The sequence below is a fragment of the Osmerus mordax genome, chromosome 17, assembly GCF_038355195.1.
Source record: "Osmerus mordax isolate fOsmMor3 chromosome 17, fOsmMor3.pri, whole genome shotgun sequence".
Classification (NCBI taxonomy): Eukaryota; Metazoa; Chordata; class Actinopteri; order Osmeriformes; family Osmeridae; genus Osmerus; species Osmerus mordax.
The window spans coordinates 9,091,175-9,106,293 of NC_090066.1; the positions used below are offsets into that span (position 1 = coordinate 9,091,175).

Below are 15,119 nucleotides of genomic sequence, written 5' to 3' on the forward strand. Positions count from 1 at the left end.
CTTGTGTTTCACAAAAGCTGTTAATGGCTTTGGCGTCTTGGTAGTAGGTAATGTTGTTTTAATTCCACTGAATGGGAAGCCTCACATGTCCAGTATACAGTAGCGCTAACATCCTTTCAGGATGTGTGGAGGCCCCCGGGGGGCAGAGGAGAAGGAAGTCTATTTCTCTAGTCTCATTGCTCAAGCCTCATGATTATAATATCGGATTTGACCGTTGTTATGGCTACAAAGGCCAAAACGGAGGCATCACCCCCCCCCCCCCCTCCCTTCCCGAACCTCAATAGGAACACAGCCATGGGAAAAGTAACCATGTAACTGCACTGTACATACAGCTGTACAGCAACATTGTGCCAGCAATGGTGTCTATATATCCACAGCGAGCAGCACATGCGCGCGTGTGCGCAAACACACAAGCTCACACACTCATCTTCTCATAAATCACCCTGGAGACTCCTTTCTTCCAGGGGCTTTTCATTTCAGCCTCTCCACTTCTCACTGCTTCTTTCATCCTCTCCAGATTTTCCCTTGTGATTCAGTAGGACGTTCTAATCATCTGTCATCCGCTGTAAAAAAAAAGAAAAGAAAAAAGAAAGAAATGGGAAAGCCCTTTTAACAGACACAAAAGGGGGTCGGAGACCCCTCGTCCTCTGAACTCTCGGTTACCTAGACAAGGTGAGGAAGCTCGGCTGGGGTCTATTGTGTCCTGAACGCTGGCCTTGTGAGGAAACCGCTGGGCGGTTGAGATTGTCAAGGCGAGGGACCCGCCATTGTTTCGAGGCCTCGCAAACCCCGCTTCAGAATTCCCGAGTCACGCTTAAATGGCGCGAGCACAAACAAGGGCCCGAGAGCAATGCAAACGGGCCCCCGCGCGCGTCCAACGTGATGTCGGTTTGCGAAACACGTATTCGAGTCGTTTCAGCTCCGGTTATGTCAAGACGATGCTTCAGATGTACTGAGACCTTGTCGTATCGAATTGTTGCCACGGAGACGACTTGGAGGTATTTACAGGACTGAAGGCTGAACAACGAGCTGGCCCGCTCCCCCTCCTCTCACTGGTCAAGCGCACGACTGAACATGCAGGGCGCTGGCCGGGAACGTCTCAAAGGAGGCATGAGCCATGAAGAGAGCAGTTCACCTACCTGCTAAGTGAACACTTACTTTATCGCTTGGCGTAACACACTCAGGATCATTTAAGGGTTGTAATTTATAGGGTCTCTAAGTGTTAGTTAAGCAACATTTTGAAAGGGGCTGATGTGCATGTTGTCTGCTTGTGTCTGTAGCGCTGGTTGGCGACAAGGGTGATTAAGCTCTCGATTTCTCGATTTTAAGTTTTCGTCCAGGTTCTTTATTTACTTCTGGAACGGTGCCAAAGCAAAACTCACCACACGAGAGGTGTATAGTCAGTAATTTCCTAAACATGTCTACATACTGTTCTGTAAAGGTTGTGTCTGTAAGTGGATTTAACCGTTGGAAAATTCCAACCATCCTTTCAAAGATCTCTTCCCTGCCTGACATCAGACTGAAGGAGAAATGAAGGACTGCTTCGAGTGACATTCCGATATGTCTGCCTCTATTCCAAGACTGATCAAGACATACACGGTTTCCTAGAAGACTCCTAGTCTGATTGACAGGTGGGGTTGTTGGCCCAGAGGACAAGGAATTAAATTAGCCTGGACTTTCCACCCCTGCTGTAGTCCCCGTGTCACCCCTGACGGGTGCCTGTCTGTGATCCATGGCCTCCCTCCACGAGCTATTTTCACCCACCAATCGCCCGATTACCGTGACCCACTTTCTGAGTGGAGTTGGACACTGGGCCCCCTGGGTAGGGAAGGGGTTAGGTAAGGGGTGTGCCACTGTGGATTAGCCGTTAGCATGAGCTAAGACAGGGGACTGCGGCAGCATGGGACTGCTAAAAGCTGAGAGTGTGCTTTTGTGACAGTCACCGGAGAGGTGAGTATGAGGTCATGACGTCCATTATTTCGAGTGGGTTTTTTGGGCTCCAATTCTTCCCCCAAGTCATCTCTTGACTTAGTTAAGTGTGAATGAATCATGTTATAAGTGTAGCTTTCTGTATGTTTCCTGAAAACAGTTGTAATACAGTCCCGATTGAGCTCTGCGATCTCTCTCTGAACTCAGACAAGGAGTCACTATATTCATACTCATCGTGGAAGCCAGCATAGAGCATTTGAAGATTTGACCCAACTTGCCTCATCGACGGTACAACACCCACGCACTTTCTTTGACGAGTCATTCTCTGGTAGCAGAGCATCTGAGAGCACAATAGCACAAAATAACTCTTGAAAACTACCGGGGAGAATTGTCATGTTTGGTCTGTTCTTTATGGTTGTGCACTGAAAGGACTGTGCTGTTTTGGAAGCGAATGTGTGCCAGGTACTGTAAAGACAGAACAATACGAACCACCATAGCAACCTCTCTTTAAACCAGCTCTGAGTCAACAACACAAAGTCTGGCAGATGGAGAGAGTAAAAGAGAAAGGGGGGGTGAAGAGAGAGAGAGAGAGAGAAAGAGGCTTGTTCTTTCATAGTGTAACCCACACTGTATTACTTTGACAATGGGAAACGTACTGTATCACAGAGGAAAAATCTCCTTTGATGTTATCAGCTGTGTGCATGACCAGGTCTATATGTTCCTTGAAAGTGAAGGGAGAGAAACAATGGCTGTGGAATGAGATGCTCACGGTCTCACAACAGAACACAGCGAGAACTGGAGGTATTCCATTTACCCGCTGTTTGTTTTGTTAATGAATAAACGTGGTGTATCATTTACATTTAGACGTATTCATTTGGCAGACCTTTAATCCAAAGCAAAGTACACGTTGTGCTTTTTCATAACTGTGGGAGCTTTATCTGAATCGTAGTTGGGACTATGAAGATGAATTAGTCCATTAAGAGGGCTTGACCATACTCGCTGTAATGAGAAGTGTGAAATCAAAGGCTCGCGCACATTGTGTAGTGCTTTTAAGGCAGGGATACTCCCTTCAGAAACGCTGTGATGTCGACTCATGCTGCTCAGTGAAGGGGAGCGTGCGTTTGATTAGTCTCTTCCGCTCTGTGTTTACCCAGGTGACTCTCCTCTGTGACGCCCCAGGATGAACGGATACGCAAACCCCACCTACCCCTCCGGCGGGTTCGGCTCCTACACCTCCCAGCTAAAGTGAGTGCCCCCTGCCCCCCCTTCCTCCTCCTCCTCCCCCTCCTTCCCTTTGTCTTTCCCTGCCCTTTGGGTCAGTCCCAGTCGAGATAGAATCCCACAGGCTTTAGATGACTCGTCACAAGTCTATTCTTTAATGGCCACGTGCTTCTTGACCTCCATGCCCTAATTGATCCAGTTACTTAATTGTCCATGCTTATTTCCCCACGTCTGGCAGTAATTGAATTCCTCTCAAAGTCAGTGTAATGAAAAGTTGCCAGGCTCTAAGTGACTGAGGTAATGGTGCAGTCAGGAGACCCGCCCCAGGGGGGGCCTGGCAGGGCGGGGGGGTGACCTAAAACAAGTGCCCACACAGCTCAGCTGCTGCTGCGACTGCAGGAACTGCAGTCTTAACTTGTGGGGACTTTTTATTGGATGCGATCCTTCAGACAGGACATTTACATCTCCTAACCATATAGTATGAGTGCGGCAGTGTTAACATCTGAATCCCATGCATTAAAAGAGACACTCTACCAATTTGAAATCCTACGTGGATTTATAACAGATTAACAAGTCAGTAGCTGAATTAATAAGGTTGGCTCTTCTCAGCACAGGGCCCTACTTCCTGTTGCTCCGATACAGGCAGGTATCTCGGAGGTCTTCCCAGACCTGCCAGCAGTTTCAATTGAAGCCATCCATTATTAATACTCTGAGCAATTAGAATAAGCCTGGGAATGTGAGAAAATATCAAGTATCAAGAACCTCATTAGCACTGGTGACACATGAGCCGTCCTTGGTGTGAAGTTCTCAGCACTCCCATACACACACACACATCCCCCCCCCCCCCCACACACACACACACACACAGTTTACAGATGCCTGTCCTCTCTTAATCTCTGCCCTGATCTCTGCCCCTGCTGTCAAGACTTAAAGGGTGTCCATATAGGCTGCTTACATGCTGTTTGACTTGGTCTGACTGCTAATCACTGCCCTGTGTCTCCTCTCTCTCTCTCTCTCTCTCTCTCTCTCTCTCTCTCTCTCTCTCTCTCTCTCTCTCTCTCTCTCTCTCTCTCTCTCTCTCTCTCTCTCTCTCTCTCTCTCTCTCATATCTCTCTCTCTCTCTCATATCTCTCTCTCTCTCTCTCATATCTCTCTCTCTCTCTCATATCTCTCTCTCTCATATCTCTCCCACAGTGGCCATGGCTCGCAGTCTCCAGAGCCCCCGGAGCACAAAGCCAAGTCCAGTGCTAAAGCCCTCTACGGTGGGTAACCCCTCCCTCCCCCGCCCCCTCATCTCCATCTATTCCCTTTTCACAGAGCATGTCATCCTTTCTGCCGCAGGCTCTGTGTCCGTCCTGAGGTCGGAGGGGTAGGCTGATGTGCATGCAGGGCAGAATAGTAGAAGTATCGATAGGGACTTCGGCATGGCTTGGCAACGTCTAACGCTGTTCAAATCGGATTGGTCCCAACTCCTGACCCCCAAATCCGATTGGTAGAAAGCGTGCATGCATGTGCGGCCATTCACACGGCAAGATTTCCGAGTGTGTCTCGCTTGTGCGCACGCCAATGCATTCAGGATGCCATCGTGTAGCAGCTCTTGGTATATTGACAGTGTGATATCTATGAAGGAGACACCCTGCTTGTGGTTGTGGGCTCCTTGTAAGGTGTGTCTTATCACTGACACACACATCCACCTCCCTTATGGGGTCCACAGTTTAATAACTTCTCACCTTGCCCCTGTTATCATCTGGCCCCGGGCTCCTCCTCTACTCCTCACGCCATAGGCTGAGATAGGAGGGTTGTGGGAGGGGCTTGTTGTCCTGGCCTTTTGATGTCCCTGGGGCTAGGACAATATGTGCTCCTTTGTCATTGTCATGGTGATTTGTCATTGGTTTCCAAGGTAACTGAAGAGGTGCCACGCTCAGCTGAACATGGCTTCTCTCCTATAGACACACAATACCCCCCCCCCCCTCCCCTCCCCTGGCCACACCCCCTACTGCAGCCTCCTCCAATTAGATATATAGCTCGATAGGAGCGAACATGCTGTTGTTTCCCAGGCGAATAGGAGGGAGGCGAGCCCACAGCCGTGGGGCCTCGGCTGAGCGGTAGGCGTCCCCAGGTGTGCCTGTGTGCCTGTTTGAAAAGGCTTTTTATTCGCAGTCGACCCCTCCAGTACATCTTCTGGGTTTCCCCATTCTGTTCTCATCGAAAGAGCAGCCCAGCGTGGGCTGGTGACAGTCAGTTGCTAGGAGGGTAAATCGAGGAAATTAGCAGCCCGTTCTCTATAGAAATGCCTCACTGCCACCGGTTTGTAGCTATGGGAGCTGGTTAACCCTTGTAAAATGGCTTCCTACGGTCAGTGGTTTTGTATTCGTCTGCCAGTCAGTTGTTCCTTTGGAGTGTTAAAAAAAGGATCATTCCATCTCGCCACCCCCTCCCTCCTCTCTCTCACTCACTCATCATTCCTCCCATCTCGCCACCCCCTTCCCTCCTCTCTCTCACTCACTCATCATTCCTCCCATCTCTCCATCGCCACGCTCACAGGAACGGACGGAATATACTTCCTCCGAACATCTGCCAAGCATAAAAAGAAAGGTTTGCACGTGTGTGTGTGTGTGTGTGTGTGCGTGCATGCGTGAATCCCTGTATGCCAAAGCTTCCAAACAGTCTGCAAAACCCAACTAGAACCTTTTGTTAACTAGAACATATCTCAATTATTTCCCCCCCAAAATCTAGAGAAGTTCCGCACAACAGACGGCCGATAACCTTGAATCCCTCCCCTGCCCTAAATCTCTCTCACTTTCTCTCCTCCCCTCACTCCTTCTATCTTTCTCTCTCTTCCCATGAGAGCTGCTGGGCTTTTCTGGGAGAAAGTCACCCTGGCCTTCAGTCTCCTCAGTAGCTTGCAGAACACATTTTACCTGAACCCTTCGCCACGACGCCGTCTTAGCAATGCCCATAGCAGTCAACGCTTCGTTTATGGCATGCTTCATCAAGGGGCTCAGGTCCACAGTGTTACTAGGGATGTGACGAGCTCCGAGAGTGCGTGAGTGACTCGCTAGCAACCGTCCTGTTCCAACCCCTCACCCCTTGCCCCCATTTAAAGCTGTGCATAGTCATTCATCATCCTAGAACTGCAAACTGGGCCGTACGTATGCGCTACGCTGCTCTCCTTTGTCACTCAACTCATCCGCACAACCCCCGTGTAAACATCACTTCAACCAAAGGGTAACTCATCGCTTTGCGTCACCACGTAGGTTACTTTAAACTTTCCTCGGACAAATGGAATCACGTCTTTCCGTGGCGAGGATCGAGTAAGTGGCGTTCCTTACGTACCTCAACCTGGCGTTCTCACCCCCGAAAACCCTCCCCTCCCTCCCCCTCTTCCTAATCGTACTGCGACCACAACCCTGACACCAGCCCCCCCCCCCCCTCCTCCCCCCACAGTAACACTAACCCTCCTCATCCCTGTCGGTATCCCGTTTCTCCCCCTGCCATCTGTAATTATTACTGTGTGGTGTGTGTGTGCGTGCGTGCAGTGTTTAAAGTGACTGACAACTCTTGACAACAAGCAGTAGATGCTGCCAAATGTGGCTTAGCCTCGTTGATCACCGCTCATTGATAGATAACAGCGGCCTGGGCCCATCAATCAGCTTTGCAGACAGTCCCACACGTTGATGGGATGCTAATGATGTAGGGTATACAGTATTTCCCATTGGACTGCCTGGTGAAGATCATTCATCATTAATCAAGCATAATGTTATCCAGCATGTGATTGCATCATGTGTTGAGAACAATACATGCCAGTTAACTGGAGGCTGTCTGCATCGTTGACGACCAGTATTTAGCCACTCCCGTGGCTTTTCTTAGACCGGCCTCCACATGCTAGTTCAACTTTTGCGGCGTTGCAGCTGATTCAGATCCCTGCTCGAGTGTTGGTGATTCTGGGTACTACCTGGCTGTGTTCCTCCGTGAGCACAGGTTAGGGCTCGCTGTCTGCGATGGTGCTGACTTGGTTGTGCCTCTCCACAGAGCAAAGGAAACACTACACCAAAACCAGTATCAACAGCATGACGGACACATCCCAGTACCACGTGGAGGTGAGAGAGAGACACACACACGCACACCTTTTCACTCACAACAAAGCGTTTTGTTGCTTTTTGACCCAACTATCCTCCCAACCCAATGTTGCCCGTAACTTTCCGACCCCACCCCAGCACCTCACCACGTTCGTGATGGACCGCAAGGACGCCATGATCACCATCGACGACGGCATCAGGAAGCTCCGTCTGCTGGACGCCAAGGGCAAGGTGTGGACCCAGGACATGCTGCTGCAGGTGGAGGAGAAGTCTGTCAGCCTCATCGACCAGGAGACCAAGGTGGGTGGTTGGGAGGATGGCCAGGCTTGGGTGGTGGTAGAACCTTCTCCAAGGTCCTTCTAGTTGGTCCAAGTGAGGGACAATTCTTTGACGTTTCAGATAAAAGTCAAGCTAGGCCAGGTGATATTACGATTGAAATGGTGATTATTATTTTTTTTTTATCTCTCACATGCCCTCACAAGGCCTCTTTCGCTCAAAAGACTACACAATTAAGTTATGAAACCCGTTTTTGTTATTTTAATTTATGCCAAGCTTTTCTGTTTTACATATTTCATTTGATCAGCCAGAAGTTTCAATCTGCAGGCTTTAAGATTGCCTTCTTTAAGAAGCTTATTCTGTACCTCCCCTCCAAGTGTGAATGTGACTTAGCTCAAACATAAGTATAAGTAGTGTGAAATTTGAAGAGACCCACTAACTTTTTGGCCAGCTGGACTAGTTTGGGATTCATCAGTGACCTTTAAAACCTTCTTTTGGCCCACTTAAGTTCATTTACTATCATTCCCCTGTCCGTGTGCACATTTACATCACATACAATGGTCAGTTCAATTCTTTACTTGAAAACGACTGTACTGAGGGTTAACTGACTCTGAAACGGACTTCTCTTCCTGTTGTTGTTGTTGATGATGCAGAATGAGCTGGAAAACTTTCCCATGGGGACCCTCCAGCACTGCCAGGCTGTTATGAGTTCCTGCAGCTATGACTCCATCTTGGCTCTGGTGTGTAAGGAGTCAGGCCAGAGCAAACCCGACCTGCACCTCTTCCAGTGTGACGACATCAAGGTAAAGCCAGTGCAAGTGAGAACCACTGACTGGATCGTCGGTTCACATGCACATTACCCAGTAAACACATCAAACAATACCCGTTATGATTTGGGCTGGTAATGTACCGTGTTTGTGCTGTAGAGTCATTAAGTGTGAGTCATCCTGTGTGCACCGATCTCTTTCAGGCAAACCTGATCCAGGCCGACATCGAAAGTGCCATGCTTGACTTCAAGGGTGGCAAGGTCAAAAAGAGGCCGGATGCACTTAAGTAAACAATGTCTTCATTCACTTCACTTCTTTGCGGCCACCAGGTGCAAGTCTGTTGGACCTAGCTAGTGGTTTATCCTATTCTGTGGTTGCTAGTACTGTGGGACTGTGTAGTCACCTGCTGTCGTCGCATGCCACCCCCCCCCCCCCCCCCCCCCTCTCTGCAGGATGATCCTGAAGAGTGATGGGGTCATCCCCCCTCCCCCTGCAGCCCCCGCCCCCGAGCCACCCGCCACCGTCACTCAGGTGGACGTGAAGAGCCGCGTGGCCGCGTGGTCAGCCTGGTCCAATGAGCAGCAAGACTGTGAGTAAATGTCCAATCCCGGATCCGTCACTGCGCGGGAATCCTAACTAGTCACACATACGGTTGAAATGAGTGGTATGGGTCTGTTTTCTAGACTGAGACGAGAATTTGGCTAACTCTCCATTTGAAATGCTCAGGTTTAATCTACTAATTGACTGTGACCTTTGGAAGCTTTTTCCCCCCCAGATACTTTAGATTTAGACAAAGTTCTAAAGATCAGGGACTAGATGATTTAGACAGGAAAGTGAGTGAAGTACCAGCTCCATCTGATGTGTAAATGATTCTGGAACACCCCATTAGCACATTCTCACAGACCGAAAATCTCAGCTTTCTAATTTGGCTTGAGATGGGATAATTGCACTCAAAGCTGACAAAAATCACAGTGATTTGCATGTTTTAAAAGCCCAGCTCGTATGTGAAATTACACTGATTGTGGGAGAGGATTTTTCTGCCTCAGGTAACCTGTGGTTTTTCTCCTGTTCCACAAGCTCACTCGGTACCAAAATACAATTCTGACTCCGAATGACTCCACCTTTCAAGCTCCTGGGATCCTTGTACAATTGTTTTAGAATTAAGTCATGCTGCTGAAACAAATATTCAACTTGCAAATGTTCGTTAGATTAGCTCGATTTCCTCATACCGTTACAGATAGGCTCGGGTCTCTAAGGAAGAGTCATACAATAGGAGGGATAACATGTTATGTTATTCCTCCGACACTAGCAAGAACACACCTATCAGTGTTGGCTGCCAGGCCCCACGGTAAACAGACTTGTCTAATCTTGCCCTGTCTGTCTGGCTGTCCCCTGTCTGCTAGATGACAAACAGAGGCAGTACTCAGAGCAGGACGAACCTCCAGAGATGACGGCTGCTAGGGTGGACCGAGATGTGGTGAGTCCTGGCCGGCTGCCTGCCGGGCTGGCTGGCTGTGTGACCATCTAGCTGTCTGTAAATCTGTATGTCTGTCTAGCTATCTCCATCTCTTTAGCCTGGCCGGCCGGCCGGCTGAGCGGCAGACTAACTTGATGATAGTTATCGTCTGTCAGCTGTTATGCCTCCTGTCAGTCTGTCTGCCTATGTCTGTCTGTCTTTTATCTACAGTATTTGTCTGTCCTTACATTGCTTTCCCCACATCCTCCTACATAACCCAGTATATCTCTTGGATAACTGGGTCTGGGCCTGGCCATGTTTGTCAATGGATAGCCAACGACAAAGTAAAAACGACAGGATCAGCTTGTTTGTTCAAGTCAATGACGCAGTTCCATGTTAATTCATGGACGTGCCGGAATCCAGTGCAAGTTCAAAACAAAATGTTCCGCGTGATATAAAGAGATGCAAAATGGGGCTTTCCACTTGTGGGCAGAACAGGGCAGTCCTGGTCACAGAGATGTACCTTGGTTTGTTTGCAATAGTTTAATCATTAAGTCAAAAAAAAAAAAGCTCTTTAAATAATAACAGAATAAAAGTTCAAATAGCCTATGGGTGAGTCTTTTTGGCAAATGTTGTTCCTGATTAACTCTGCCTGGATGGAAAATAAATGAAACGGAAATAAGTCACACGCACAGGGTTAGCAGTGAGGAGATGCACCCCCCCCCCCCCTTTTCCACATGTGCTAAGAATAGAAGATCATAGATTGTTCATTCACTCTAATTGACGTTGTATTATCTTCATACTCAGTCAGCAACAACACAAATCCAATTCCACCTCGAGGCGTGACATCCTAAATGAACTCTTCGCTGCGTTACCGTCTGTCTCGGTTCATCCATTACGACTGAACCGGCTCTGCCCGCGCGCCAAGCAGACCTCCTTTAAAACTCTTGCCATTTTCTTCCTGCTGTTCCCAGCAAATCCTGAACCATATCCTGGACGACATCGAGTTCTTCGTCACCAAACTTCAGAAGGCAGCGGAGGCGTTTAACGAGCTGTCCAAGAGGAAGAAATCGAAAAAGAGCAAGAAGAAGGGGCCGGGAGGTGGGTGGCCCGGCGTCTAGACAGGACATATTCTTCTGTTTTCATATCTTTCCCCTTAATCATCGGAGCAATTATCTGCGATTGTTCTGCTTTATCTTACTGGAGTGGAATTACCTGACGTGTGTTACTTTGTCCACCAGAGGGCGTCCTAACACTGCGGGCGAAGCCTCCCACTCAGGACGAGTTTGTGGACTGTTTCCAGAAGTTCAAGCATGCGTTCAACCTGCTGGTGAGAGAGCGCTCCCCCGTGTTGATGAGTGTGTTGTTGAACTTTCTCTGCGCTTCGCCCTTCACCGCCACGCGAACGAAGGCGCCTCAAACGCTGTGTTCCGTCTTCGCCACAGGGGAAGCTGAGATCACACATCCAGAACCCCAGCGCTGTGGACCTGGTGCACTTCCTGTTCACGCCTCTGAGGATGGTGAGACGCGCGCGCGCGATCACACACACGCCTATTGAACTTTACTCTCATATGCTGCTGTAATGAGGGGCATGCCGCATCGGTCTGTACCTAGATAGTTCGGTTCAGTAACACCTTCGCTCGCTCTTTCCTGCTCTCTCTCTCCCTCCCTCTCTCTCTCTCTCTCTCTCTCTCTCTCTCTCTCCCTCTCCCTCCCTCCCTCCCTCTCTCTCTCTCTCTCTCTCTCTCTCTCTCTCTCTCTCTCTCTCTCTCTCTCTCTCTCTCTCTCTCTCTCTCTCTCTCTCTCTCTCTCTCTCTCTCTCTCTCTCTCTCTCTCTCTCTCTCTCTCTCTCTCTCTCTCTCTCTCTCTCTCTCTCTCTCTCTCTCTCTCTCTCTCTCTCTCTCTCTCTCTCTCTCTCTCTAGGTGGTGCAGACGTCGGGCGGCGTGGAGCTGGCGAAGAGCGTCCTGGTGCCGCTCCTGACCGCCGAGGCCATCGACTTCCTGCACTCGGCCGGCACGGCGGAGGAGAGGCACCTGTGGGTGGCCCTGGGGGAGGGCTGGACCAAGTGCAGGTACGTCCGCGGAGGCGTGGCCACCGGAGGGTTAGCGCAGGTGGCAGGCCCCTCGGCGGGGCCAACAGCCCTCTCTGCTCTGTTGTGATCATCTGGTCCGTCCGGTGAACGGGAGGAAAGGCTTGGACCCCTTTTTTAGCTTTAGAGCAGAGGAATGACTCTCTCTGTCTCTCTCACCCCCCTTTCCTCCTCCTTTCCTTCCCTCTCCCCTTCTCTCTCCGACCCCGCACGCTCCAGACTGGAGTGGCCGAAGGACCACTACTTCCCACCGTGCACGCTGCAGTTCCGGGACGGCTGGGAGCCCCCGATGCTGGCCTACGTGGGCCAGCCCAGGGAGCACGAGTTGACCCAGCTGGCCGAGTCGCTGGCCCATGCTGAGGTCCAGAGGCAGGAGGAGGTGGCACATAGGCTGGCCCAGGAGGTGAGCACGCACCCTGGGTAGAAGGACCGAAGAGGGCTAGCCAGTTTCTGTCCTTCCTATTTAAAAGATGACTAATGAGTTGATGTGGTTTATGCCAGTCTTTACAACCCCCTTGATAAGAATGGATCCACGATTCAAATTGGGACTCCTTTGTCAATGAAGTAACATGTTATTTATGTTATTAAAGTCCTTTCATTGTGCACAGTACGAGTAGAGAACCAATGACATGACGTTGAATCAAGTCTAATGTGTAAGCAATTCTAGAAAGTGGTGGCTGGCAATGAATCCTGAATCTCACCAATCACATTGTGTCCTTGTGTTTGTCCCCCTCTTAGCAACCGGCAGTGCAGGACTTTCCCTCGACAGACGGGTACGCCTTCGGTAACACGGCCTACAAGCGCATGCACCTGCTGGACCAGGAAATGGCCGTGGCCGCCTTCAAACAGGCCGTCAGCCGTCACGTAGACCGGTAACGCCCGGAGGTCACATGACCTGACCTGGCGGCATGCTCTGGAGAACTGGCCTAGCTTTACTCCCTTTAGTCCCATCCCTCCGTGTTGGAGGGGAACTGTCTGGTCCTTTTTCTATTGGTGCAGAGTCTACTAATCACATCTACTCCAATCTCTCTCATCTCATCTATTGGTTGGATTTCTTAATGGAACTTGGTTCTATTGGTGGAGATCTAGGTCGCTTTTCCTTGTGGGTCCAAGTCTATAGATCTCTTTTCTACCTCATTTTAATGAGGTTAAACCGTAGGATTCCTATATTTCACCCACTAGGTTTGATCTATGCGTCAAGTGGTAGCTATCTACTGCGCATTGGTCTCCAAACTTTTCCCCTCTTCATATTAATCTAATCGATCTCTTCCTAACTCGATTACTGAACTTTTCTACCTTCTATTGACGTTGCTCTCCTCTTTCTGACTGTCATTACGGTGTTGGTCCGTGTGTCTATTCTTGTTCTCTCCTCCGGTATTAAAGTTGGGACTTTTCTCCAGAGCTAGCAGTCGTTAAACAGTAGTCCATTTGTTGTTGATGTTTGGCTCGTTACCGATTCCCGATTGTGTCAGCTACCAGCGTTAGCACGCCCCACTAGCACAGCCCATTAGCTCACCTTAGCATGTCCTGCTGGTGTTGTGCCTCGTGTGGTCTTGTACATCTCACACACATGTTTATGGCCTGTTGCATTTTTACTGGTGTTTGTCAACCTGTTGTTTTTGTCCATGTGGTTGCATGGAATGCATGTTCCATCCTAGTCCATGTTGTACCTGTTCTCGTATGGTGCTGTGAGTCATTAACGGTTTGACTTGGGGAATGCCTTCCAGGAACTATGATGCCCACACCAGAGGCCAGCCAAAAACCTTCGCCAAATCCAAGTATGACTTTGTGGCCAGAAACAACACTGAGCTCTCCGTGGTCAAGGACGAGGTCGTCGAGGTACGCAGGAACATGACCACTAGATGGCACTGGTGTCGGCAGATTCATTTTGTGCTCCCAGAGGTTCTAAGAATCCTCTAAACCAATGGTCTTCAACCGCTGGTCGTCAGGGACCACTGTCCTGTATCTTTTAGACACACCTGCTCCAACACACCCGATTCAAATGATCGGGTCGTTGGAGCAGGGAAACCTCAAGAACATACAGGACAGTGGTCCCTGAGGACCGAGGTTGAAGACCACGGATGTAAATAGGCATTCTTCCGTCATCGCTTGTTCTTGGGAGACTTGCACATCTGACCTGACTTGGATGTTCTGAAGCTGTGTGGGGTTGCACATGCTCTCCCACATCCTGTGATGTCACACCAGATGGGACGTATTTGAGAGAATCACAAGAGGGCCAGGCCTCGATGGCCTTTCCTGGGCTGACGGCTTTGGCGTCCACAGGTGCTGGACGACAGGAAGCAGTGGTGGAAGGTGCGCAACGGCTGCGGGGCGTCGGGCTACGTGCCAAACAACATCCTGGAGATCACCCGGGCGGTGGACATGACGGGCCGCGGAGAGCCCATCTACAGCCACACCATCCAGGTAGCTGACCTCACCTCCGCCCCCCTCACCACCACCACCCTCCCCGGTCTCCTGGAAGCCTCACAGGACAGTAGGGAATGCGTGTAGAATGTTGAAGTGCAAGTTACACAGCCGAAATAGGTGTAACTGAATGAGGTATGGAGGAGGTATCAGGAAGTTGGTTGCCTGGTGACTCAGTTTCCCTTTCTGTCCATGTTCAGTGACTCATTCGTGCGATGTATTCATTTATACCTCTCTTCATTCTTCCCTTCATGCATTTATTCCTTGTTGTGAGTTTTAGAATTGTTTCCCCCCCCCCGAGTCTCCACATTACTGTGGCCTTTTATGATCTGTGATAGCACATTAGCCCACCTCATTGATTGCACAGTTTGTCTTTAACCACCCGTTCAATCTCCTCCCCCTTCATCTTCATCCCATCCTCCCTCCCCGTTTTGTGTCGCAAAAAGCTAATGATGCCAAAGAAGGAGTTTGAGTTATTCAAGGTAGGGGTCGGGATTGTGTGTCGTTGTTCCCTGTGTGTGCCGAGTGTTTCTAGACTGATTCCTGTCCCAGTTCACCCGTAGTGGGCTGGATTGATGCTGTAGGCTTCTCTCAGTCACCCCTACGAACCATAACGAGACTCCCAGTCTGTCCTCAACTCTCGCTTGCGCTGCTGAACTGAGAGTTAGCACTGTAGAGTTGTGGGAGCATTTATCGTTTTGCGGTATGACATGTTTCATATCGTAGAGCTTCAACACAGTTTGAGTTCTTTGCCCACCCAGTGTTGACTAGTCATGCAAAGCGTTTGTTTCTTGGTAGTTTGCTGTCTTTGCACCCGGGTGAGTTTTGACATGACGTAATGTATGCAAAATACTTCTCCACACTCTCATTTTGACGT

General features: G+C 49.7%; 1 protein-coding gene across 1 annotated transcript in view; it reads left to right on the top strand.

Annotated features, from left to right (window-relative positions):
- The window catches only part of eps8a (EGFR pathway substrate 8a, signaling adaptor), a 38,057-nt gene that overhangs the window by 17,835 nt on the left and 5,103 nt on the right, over window positions 1-15,119 (top strand). The window contains 17 exon segments of the mRNA XM_067254340.1: window positions 3,084-3,174; window positions 4,345-4,412; window positions 7,183-7,250; window positions 7,368-7,529; window positions 8,159-8,308; window positions 8,476-8,558; window positions 8,725-8,861; window positions 9,676-9,749; window positions 10,703-10,829; window positions 10,970-11,058; window positions 11,174-11,248; window positions 11,652-11,800; window positions 12,038-12,221; window positions 12,262-12,264; window positions 12,557-12,690; window positions 13,546-13,657; window positions 14,102-14,242. Of these exon segments, the coding sequence (XP_067110441.1) occupies window positions 3,110-3,174; window positions 4,345-4,412; window positions 7,183-7,250; window positions 7,368-7,529; window positions 8,159-8,308; window positions 8,476-8,558; window positions 8,725-8,861; window positions 9,676-9,749; window positions 10,703-10,829; window positions 10,970-11,058; window positions 11,174-11,248; window positions 11,652-11,800; window positions 12,038-12,221; window positions 12,262-12,264; window positions 12,557-12,690; window positions 13,546-13,657; window positions 14,102-14,242 (1,821 nt within the window). The 5' untranslated portion in view covers window positions 3,084-3,109.